The following is an 11,266-nucleotide window of genomic DNA, read 5'->3' on the forward strand; positions in this document are numbered from 1 at the left end:
CTTTCATATGGCTTGCCTTCAGCCAGCCATAAATGGATCAACCTTCAGCTTGTGCAGCAGGGACCAGCCAAGATTCAATCCATCTATGGGTGGGCGATCTATCGATCAACTTGTATACAACCAGCCTGTTGGATTTTTTACATGTGATTACTGCTGGCAGCTATAGCTACTAGCAGTAATCATTGCTTACTTGGTGGAAGGAAAGAAAATCACATATTCTATAGGCTACTTTATGGTTTGGGGGGGGGGGGTGGAAGCACCAGAAATTACTGTGCTGTGCTGACAGAACACAGATTGGGGAGAGAAAAAAGAAAAGCAGGAGAGGTGACAAGACAAACTCTGCTGCCAGGGAGACAGGAAAGAATTAAATGCACAAGGATAGTATCTTGTCTTATCTGATCTCCCTGATATTCTCTACTTTCTGCAGCAATGCTATGAACTTTAGCAAATCTTCTGTCAGCCTTCATATCTAGCTGAGCCAAAATACACAATCAAGGCTGGAATTGCACACGTTTTTATTATAGGAATAGATATGTGGTTTTAAGGCTAAGGAGAGGGGGAAAGTTTCCAGTGAGTAATATTAGTGCTACTGTTTATAAATTTAAATTTGTGTTTGGGTGCACTAAAATTAATTTGAGTGAATAAAATGAGTGTCTAAAACACACTCAAATTAATTTTAGTGCACACAAACACAAATATAAATTTGGGGTATCTTGGTTTGTTGACATTTCTTGGGTACATGCAATTTTAGGTCTCCACATATTATGTATCTGTTTATTTGACAATTTTGAGATTTTAGTGCCTTTGTGTGCACTAAAATTAATTTGAGTGAATAAAATGAGTGTGAAGGGAAAGATTGAGTGAATAAAATGAGTGTCTGAAACACACTCAAATTAATTTTAGTGCACACAAAGACACTAAAATCTCAATTTTCTGTAAAATAGAAAGACTGAGTCAAATAAACAGATACATAAAATGCATGAATCCAAGAAACGTCAACAAACCAAGATACCCTAAATTGTCTTCATCTTATCAGTTCAGAATTAACTGTAAATAATGGTTCTAGATTTATTCTTCTTGCTCTGTCAAGTGTGGCAATGCCTGATATGTGTTGATTAATCGCTGTTTACATACACGAATGTACCCTACATGGATATTTGCATTCAAATGTGTGGAGGGCAGGGGTCTTTACACTTTTTTATTGCGATAACTGCATTCAAGTTAAAAATATTTACACTATATTGATGTATATTTTTAGGTATTTCATGCACATAGACAAACAAATAGACAGAATCATCTTCAATAATTATGTTTGTATGTTTTTACTTTTAAACTGCCAATAGATTAGTCAAAATTCAGCCAGTTCAGCAGCAACCAGTCAAATTTTGATCCATCTATGGCCATTCTAACGACTGACTTCTGTTGAACAAGACTGTTGGAGAACTTTTATGAGCCACTGATCAGTGTATTCTGACAGCATCTCACAGCTTGTGTAGATGGGGAAATCTGTTCAGTTTTTTCTCAATCAGCCCAATGGCTGAAGGAAAAACAGAAAGGCATCTATCGCCATCCTAAAGCCAGCCATAGACGGATCGATTTTCTTTCCTGTAACCACAGGTTTTTTCATGTGTTTGTTTATAAATATACTTTTTGTATGTGTGTTTTTTGGCACTATTGTATTTAATTGATCCCACATTTAGGGATCCATTTTATGTCACTATTTACTTTTTGGCTTAATTTAGCCATTTTTTGTCACGATCTGCATGATATTGTTGATCCCTGTTCAGGGGCGGACTGACAACTCATGGGGCCCTTGGGCAATAGGGGATCAAGGGACCCCTGTGTCCTTGCCCAAACTCAAAAAAGCCTATGAAAAAGGTACCAGGGGCATCTCATGTGGCCCCCTACTGACCCCGGGCCCTCGGCAGTGCCCGAGTTTCCAAATGGTCAGTCCGCCCCTGTCCCTTTTAGGGGTTCACGTTCTCATTTTCACCATCATTTACATGATATTATTGATCCCTATTTAGGGATTCACGCTTATTTGTGTTTTATTTTATTTTGTGTATGATCCTATTTTGGATAGTGGGGGTATTGTTTCCTGTTTTTTTATACCAGCTGTGATCACTTTTTCACTTGAGATCCCAGAGAGGATCAATCCACTGATTTATTGGCACGTGTATATATATTTTATATCACTTTATATTGAGATCCCCAGAGAGGATCAATCCACTGATTATTTTGTCACATATATATATTTATGTCACTTTGTTTGTTTTTGCCATATATTTTATTATTAGGGTTGCGCTGCATCATTTTGGTTTCGTTAGTTTTTATTTCCACGTGGTATATGGTTAGGTGCTAGCAGCTCCCACTCACCTAAGTTATCACGTATTAGTAGCGCAGGAGATCTTCATTATTTTTATATTAGCTACTAGCAGTGATTGTATGTAAAATCCAATAGGCTGCTTGTACCCAAGTTGATCAATCTATCAACTTGGGTACATTCATCCTGCCCATACATGGTTCAAATCTCGGCTGATCCCCGCTTAACCATCTGAGGTTCAAACCATCCTTGGCCGGCTTTAGTCATCAACCTACTTTGTGCAAATGTCTCATTTCAATATAATTTTCTCTATCCCATACAGTTCAGTACAAAGAACATTACTCGGCATGTGCATTTTGCGCCCTCAAACTTCAGTATCTTCCTTTTTTATAGATTGTTCTAAATAAAGTCAGCGATAGATTAGAAAACCATTCATTGTACTATATCATGTACTACAACATTGGTAAAGCCAAAAAAAAGACTACCTGAATGTTTGTGTTTTAAAGTAAAGTCATTATACATGGGCCTCAGATTACTTAGGGCATGTTATTGTACAACACTACCATTAAGACATTGATAATCTATTGCTTTTACTCTCATTGTTTGAAACACATTAAGCCCCTTTGTATCTCCCCCTCTGAGTGATTAAGAGACACTCAACATTCTATTAACACCATTGTTCTGGAGGAGGCTCCTCCCTTTCTGCCACTTGTCCCTCTCCTTTCAGGTGTTCCCTGGCCCACATACCCTTGATAAGATTTGTGCACAGGAGCAGTGCTTATAGTTGAAGTTACCTGCAACTTAACAGAGACATCTATCTGTGGCGTATTTTCTTTTTTCTTGGGCTCAGCGCTGCGAACCAAAACAGCAGCTTGCATGGAGGACCTCAAAGCTTTTTCCCTGGACTCCTGTCTAGAAGGTTATGGACCTCTAGTGCAGGTGTCTCATCAGCCTTGCCTTCAACCATCCATGGGGTCCCCTGGATTCACCATGACCCACTGTCTTACTCAGAACCCAATCAGAACTTGTTGCCAAGGGGGTTACAACAGTTCTGGAGATCTTCCCACGTATCAGGACAACATAAGGGGTGCAGAATGGTATGGACACAGTCAGGACATGCACTATTCTTCATGTAAGTAGATAACATGCCACATACTAAATGATACATGGAATTAGGCCATAGTATATGTCACAAAAGGGTAGATTTATTAAAACTGGTGCACTCAGAATCTGGTGCAGCTGTGCATGGTAGCCAATCAGCTTCTAACTTCAGCTTGTTCAATTAAGCTTTGACAGTAAAACCTGGAAGCTGATTGATTTATGTGAAAAGATTTTGAACTCTCAAGTTTTAGTAAATAATCCCTGAAGTTATGTTGTTTAATGTTTTTTTTTGATTATTATCATTGAGTGACTATTATAATTTTTTTTGAGTATATATTTTTGAAGGACATTATTTTTATATTCGTATTGTAATTTTGGATAATTGTTGCACTATTCTGATATTTATATTATTGCACTATTTTGATTTTGATTTTCTTAGCCAGCATATCACTCTCCACAAATGTTGTTTTCATGTCTCAATATTTTATTCTATCTTTATAACTTTGACAGCATTTATGCAAATAAATATAGAATTAATAAAAAAAATTTAAACGTTGTTAATAATCTGTAGATAATTTAATAATAGTTTAGACTATTGAATCATTTGAAGATATTTTACTCATTATTATTTATTCATTATCTCTCAAAACAATAGACTGCTATAACAATCATTAAAAAAATAACAATATAATTTTTGACAAAAAATAGAACAATATTTCCTTGGGTTTATTACAATAAAAAATGAATTGACACTAGCTGATTGATTATATTCATTCACCAAGATTTAAAATATGACATTTCTGCTCAGTTTTGATTTATGACAATAATCGCTTACACCATTTTTGGATGATCCAAAAAAATGACAACTACTTATAAGTCCTCATGCACACTTGACGTTTTTACAGCTGCTGTTTTCGTCTTTTAAATTTTTTTTTTTCTACAGTAAACTCCCCAGTATGTTATCTCATTTCAATAATCTATGTGTCCTTGCACTGTAATCAACGTTTTCTGGCAGGAGCGTTTTTTGGCTGGAAAAAAAACCCAGGACTAATGGGTTTCTAGAGGAGTTTTTTAGCTGTAAAAACGCTTTAACGCTGAAAAATGCTGCAAAACATGGTAAACTGGTGTTTTGGGACTTTTTTTGACCCAAAAAAATTTTTTTATTTTGGTAGGAAAAAAACCCTGCAAAAGCAGAAAAATGTGGGAAAACGCCACTAATTGCAGCTAAATGCTAATGCAAAAACACAAAAAAAAGCTAAATAACTCAAATTTTTTATGTGACTTTATACAGTTGCGTTACCAGCATTATCAAAACGCCCAGTGTGCATGGAGACTATTGCAGACAATACATTGGTCGAATTCCGAACGATTTTTCATCCGAAAATCAAAAACGTTGTTCGCACGGTAATCCAATGGTACCATCAATGATTTTTAAAATCGTCGACCAAGTCATAAAGTTCACCCCATATAACAGGTGAAATTTCTGTTCCTTCCAGGTCACGGCTCATGCGCATATTCTTTTTGGAAAAACGATCATACGATTTGACCATCAATCGGTCATTTTTCATGAATTTTCCAACATGCTCAATCACCGAAAAGGGGAGGAACCACGAAAATCGGCCCACTAACGGAGCAAAAATCTTCCGTTTATTCTTAGGTCCAAATTTATTCCTTATTATATTATTATTATTAAAAGGACCTTATTAGGTCCTTATTTCGGACAAAAAATTGGTCGAATTTCGACCCATGTATGGCCGGCCTTAGCCTCAGACAGTAAAAGCTGCGGTAATCAGAAAGTTTTCGGAGTTGTCAGTCAGGGTCCTATCGCTGAAAACACTGGCTTGTGGTCAAGAAATTGCTCTGCAATTCAAATTAAAAGTCAGGCTTTGCTTTAAAAGTCTTTATTAGGAAAGTCTTTCTCCATTGTATTTCTGTTTACCTATTATATTATGCATAAAGATAACCCAGAAAACATAGAGAAGAACATATTTATTTTTTGAGGCAATTGCCTCTTTATCTCTGCGTGGTTTTCTATTTTTTCAAATCTATTGTAGCACCCCAATAACTATTTACTTAACAAAATAACCTTATTGAAGATGTTATCTTATCTCAGCCCTTCCACCAATATTTGAATCAAGATATCAGTGACCTCATCAGACAGTCTGCTCTCTGTCTATACCATTGCACTGAAAACCAACCAGGCAAAAAAAAAATACAAACAGTATTTTTTTCAATACATATAAAGTTAATTATCTATAATAACATATAATATTGTGCACAGAAAAGCAGGATATGTCTATGGCAATTATGATAATAATAGTGATTAAGAAATTGTATAGATATTACTGCAGGATTAAAAAAAATAAGCAACTGCTCGATCTGTAGCATTTTGTAAGCCAAATACTACATTAGAGTTAATAGTGCACATGTATAGAGTTGTTTTTGTGGGTTTATTATATGTATTTTATTTGTGTTCTTAATGAATTTTTAATTTATTATATAATAAAAATATAGCTACCTAAAAATCTACCGCAACAAAATATTGTATTCTGTATAGTTGACATGCAAGTGTTCAAAATGGTAATTTAAAAAAAAATTCACATGCTTTATCTACAATTTGTGCATTTGCATGCAGACTACGCTGTCCATTATAAGTGACAGGGGTTGGGACAAAATATAAGCATGCCAGATGTACTTACATTTTTTATTGTTTATCCACATAATTTAACTCTTTTTAATTATCGTTGCTGCAACTGTGGAAGCGCCTCAATCAGTGTTTTAAGTTGGCAGCTTGGCCTACAGGTAAATGTGGAGATAAATAATTTTTTAAAACAAGGCATGTAAAATGAAAAAATTGTACAAAATTAAATTTAAATGAATACTATTTAATTAAGTCTACCTTTACTTGTATTGGCTGTAAACCGTAAACAGTAATCAAAAGGAATGTTTAGCGAGCGCTACACGAAGAAAAAGAGAGAAACAAGGTAGCTGCTAGAACACCAAAAAAAGGCAACCAAAGAAACCTTCCAAAAATATAAGTCAAGACAAATAGGTGCAGCGCTAAATCATAATGTGCAACTTAATAAATATAAACAAATCACTGTATATTCACATCCTTAAAATACATCAGGTGCACTAAATGATATTACCATGTGGTGATCTTAGTGAGATAATTGTCCAATAGAGATGTAAACGTGTGGATCCCAAAGGATCAGAATTCTTAGTGTATGGATATCCGATCCGGGGGTGACAGATGATGTTCACTTGGAACACATCATGTGTTATTCACTTGGAACACATCATCTGTCACTCCCGGATTGGATATCCATACACTAAGAATTGTGATCCTTTGGGATCCACATGTTTACATCTCTATTGGACAATTATCTCACTAAGATCACCACATGGTGATATCATTTAGTGCACCTGATGTATTTTAAGGATGCGAATATATAGTGATTTATTTATATTTATTAAGTTGCACATTATGATTTAGCGCTGCACCTATTTGTCTTGACTTGTAAACAGTAATCAGAATTCAATATTTTTTACAATAATGGTCATTTTTTATAACATTTAAAGATGTAAAGTGCTGCATAAATTGATGGCGCTATATAAATAACTGTAAAAATAATAATTTTTATATCCTGTGAGTTTGATGCACTTTCAGAACGTACACCACACCCATATGATATGATAGAAGTCTATGGCAAAGCACAGCTAACCCATAGGAAAGACGCAGGTGCATTGCACTGCATCCATGGTGCAGGTAAACCAGCTAAATCGCAGCACATTATTGTGAATGCAGCCTTATAGGGGGCTTAGAACAGTAAGGGGTCATTTATATTTGCTATTTGGGGGGTGGTAAACCTGCATAGTTGAGACATGTTTTAACCACATCCCACCCAATCACTGGTGTAGCGTTAGTGGTTGCAATGGTGACCCCACCCCATTATCCAGGGGGCCCATGTGGCTTCCCTGTTACATTCTGTTTTACGCTTGGACAGGAGGGGTGGTGGGGGCAGCATATACAGGAACTGATCCCTTCCATTTTCCTCCTGCAATCGCTGAAAGCTGGCTTCTCCTCCTCTCCCTCCCACTATCTTTCAGTGGCTGCAAGAGGAAAATGTTCATCAGGCTATTCAAAATTAAAAATGTTAAATTCTGACCCAGTTCATTTCATTGCGGCCCACAACCGGTTGTCAAATTACTTAAATGGCCCTTGCTCTTCAAAAGGTTGAGCACCCCTAGATGCATCACCAAGTAGATTAGGTGACTCAAAAATGACTTCAGTGCCCGATTCATAGGAGTTATTCCTATTAAATTTAATAGATACATATCTCCTCTTCCTCTCAAACAATCCTAAATTCTACTGATAACCTCTGAAACTATTTGACTGACCCAGCTCTGAAATTTACTGTTATGCATTTTTTTTTTTTCTTGATTATTGCATGTTGTATTGGAGTATCTTTTCCCATTAAATATAAATATGAAATTGGTAGACACTCAGATTGCATAACATATTATTGTTTACTCTTCAGTTTCCAGGATAATTACACCTTCAGGATTTAGCGTACCACCTTCTAGCTGTCTGGGATACATCAGTGAAGGAGCCAAAACCTCTCTGTACCTTCAGCATACATCCAAGAGAAAAAGGAGGGTCCTTTTTTCCCAGGCCCAAGTGTATGAGCTTGAGAAAAGATTTGAACAGCAGAAATATCTTACAGCCCCAGAGAGGGAACAGCTAGCCAAACATATCCACCTTACTCCCAATCAGGTGAAAATTTGGTTCCAGAACCATCGCTACAAAATGAAAAGGCAAGGCAAAAACCGAGATCATCCTACAGAGGAAGGAGCCAAAGCCTACAACATAGACTCAGAAGAGGTGAAGGTGACCTGCACTAGTCCATGCACTTCCATGGAAGATTATAGCGATGTGAAGCTGGACTACAAGGCCTCCATCCAAGAACAACTCCAAGGTCATAGTTTGTTTTTGGGACAGGACTTTCTTAGCTCTCCTACAGATATCCATGAATTTGATAAATCGTCTCGGAATATTGTCTTCAAGCCTTGGTGACCAGTGACAGTAACTCTTTTATCAATGTTAGGGCCACACTTAGCTCTAAACAAATGCTGGATCATACTAAACAATCATTTACTGCCATATCAACATTTATTAAGAAAAAAAGGAAGTACAATCGGTATTCATAAATCATAAGAAGAATTACTAATTCTATTGATAGACGGCCTTACACGAGTACAAAATGTGTGACATTTTAGACATTTAGTTATGAAAGGACAAATAAAATATGACTTTTCACATAGAACACTTATGGCACCTTCACACTAAATTTTAAAAAATTCAGATTTGCAAAGAAAATCTGCCTCTCATCCAGAAAACGAGGATATTAAAATACATGTTATTAAAACAAGTAGGTCATAATGTTGCCTACTATTTGATTTATGTTTTTTAAATATTCAAGACAGGAGATTTGATTTTTGATATCCTGAACATTACATTTTAAGTTTGATAATAATAGTAGCTCTTATATTAATATTTACTATTTTTCTGTTTGTAATTAATTACTGAATTAATGCCTGCCTTTTTTAGTATGCATTGGCACAAAATCTGTAACTGAAACGATTTTTAGATGCACAGTGTTACCGCTTATTTGCATATATTCAATTCTGTATTTTTGGTTCTTAATATACTTCATGACATTGTTTATTGCAGCTAAAAACACGAAAAGTGCATACATCCCTGGGTTATTTTAGCCACTTTTCAATTTCAGTTTAACAAAACAAATACTGTATATATCTGATGATTAAATCAAATTGTAGCTGCTAGCTTTGATAAACACAGAACCCACCATAGTATTAATGCAAATGTGAATGTTTTTTATTTTTAACACACTTTAAATATACTTTTTCAGGTTAAAAAAAAAATTAGCACTTGGACATATGAGCCCTTAGAGTACAAAACAAAAATTGACAGTACTCCAGTCGGACTTTGTTATTATTTGCTTTTGTTATATTTATTATTACAATATTTTCTCTGACGTGCATGTTTTTTAAAAATAGTTTGTTAAAATGTTTCATAGTTTAGGATTCATGAGAATATATAAGTTTTTGAATTCAAGAAACATTGTTGCTTTAGAAGTACATCTTTTGTAGCAGCGATCATAGGGGCAGACACGTCTCTGCTGTGTATTGGCACCATAAAGGATTTATAGATCTTCAATCGTAAGCAATATGTTCATGTAATTTATTATTTTTTTTCTCATTGTCATTTTAATGCTTAGATTTAAAAATAATGACAAAACAAAAACTTTATTCTGATGTTTAGATCTAAGAATTATGCCAATATTAAATCTTTATTTTGATTACACATAAAAAGTAGTTTTTTTGTTTACGGCTCTTGTTTAATAAATTAATCTTCTGATTTAAGAAAAAAACTTTGAGACTGTTTATTTGACAAATAGATTATTATGTTCTCTATTTATCTGTATAATATTTGTTTTACAAAATGCATACAGGAAAAAAAAACCTTGTAATTTTCACTTGTAATTATTAGGGACAATCATTTACGATATTAAAATTATATATATATTTTTATACCTTTGAATATAAAACTTTCATCCAATATGGCACTGTAGAAAATAATAGATACAACAAGGGTAGGAAGTATAGTTTAGGGAGTGCAATACATAAAATATTCCAAAGACGTTGTTAAGAGAAATGTAACAATAACATGAAACAATAGGAAAGAGTTCCTCCCCCATGTATTAATTATTCTCATTATTATTTTTATTATTTTTTTATGTTTTTACAATTAGTGGCATATTTTAGACAAAATTTAAAGCAAAGCAGTTTTGGGCATTAATTTTATTGGACAAACAATTTTCACATGTGCATGTTTCAGATGTTAGATGAAAAGGCTGGAATGAGCAATCTCTATGGTGTCTGTTTAAGAAAGAGAGAAAAGTCGAGATCCTGAAGATCACATCCGATCTCTTAGGTGTGCCAGTATATGAAGCTTAGGTGAGGAGCGTAGAACATTTTCTTCACTTCTCATCACAGGACACACCCTTCTGTCATTCACTTTTACAGAGAAGGCCAGTTTATGAAGGTGAGATCTGAAGAACTCACTGGCCATCTCTTTAAAATATTTCTGTCCCAGATTCTCCAGCTCAGAGCTGGAGAATCTTGGTGAGAAGCTGCTGTGATGTGAGGAAGAAGGCTTCATCCTAATATCAGCACCAGTGGGGTTAAACATTGATATAAATTGTAACTATATACTGTATGTTTATGTATGTATATATGTATATTTGTGTTTTATATATAGTGTACAGCAGGGGTTAAAATTTCGAGTCCAGACCTACTAGCTGGTCACAAAACTTACTCTCCACCAGTTGCCCCACCCAACCATGCCCAGGTCTGCCCCCAACCCCAGCCCGCCCCATCCACGCCCCCTTAAAGCTTATGAAATTACATTTTTCTTTAGAATAAAGAGTCCAAAATATAAAACTGTACACAGTAATGTATATCCCCCCTCCCCTGTACTCCATTATAGTGATATGACATGTACACAGTAATGTATATCCCCCTCCCCTGTACTCCATTATAGTGATATGACATATATACAGTAATGTATATCCCCCCTCCCCTGTACTCCATTATAGTGATATGACATATTTACAGTAATGTATATCCCCCCTCCCCTGTACTCCATTATAGTGATATGACATGTATACAGTAATGTATATAGAAGAGATGGTCGTACGTTTTCCTGCAAAATGTCTTGATAAACTCTGGAATTCATTTTCCCATCAATGACAACAA

General features: G+C 35.2%; 1 protein-coding gene across 1 annotated transcript; it reads left to right on the plus strand.

Moving 5' to 3' along the window:
• Window positions 1-3,199: 3,199 nt before the first annotated feature.
• LOC149456943 (homeobox protein Nkx-2.4-like) lies at window positions 3,200-8,527 on the plus strand. The gene is made up of 2 exons (XM_089684214.1): window positions 3,200-3,455; window positions 7,966-8,527. Exons 1-2 carry the CDS (start codon window positions 3,200-3,202, stop codon window positions 8,499-8,501), a joined length of 792 nt encoding a protein of 263 aa, XP_089540340.1. The 3' UTR covers window positions 8,502-8,527.
• Window positions 8,528-11,266: the final 2,739 nt, after the last annotated feature.

This window comes from Staurois parvus, unplaced genomic scaffold (assembly GCF_062004578.1).
Source record: "Staurois parvus isolate SC_StPar_1 unplaced genomic scaffold, SC_StPar_1.0 ptg000340l, whole genome shotgun sequence".
In the NCBI taxonomy this organism is placed as follows: Eukaryota; Metazoa; Chordata; class Amphibia; order Anura; family Ranidae; genus Staurois; species Staurois parvus.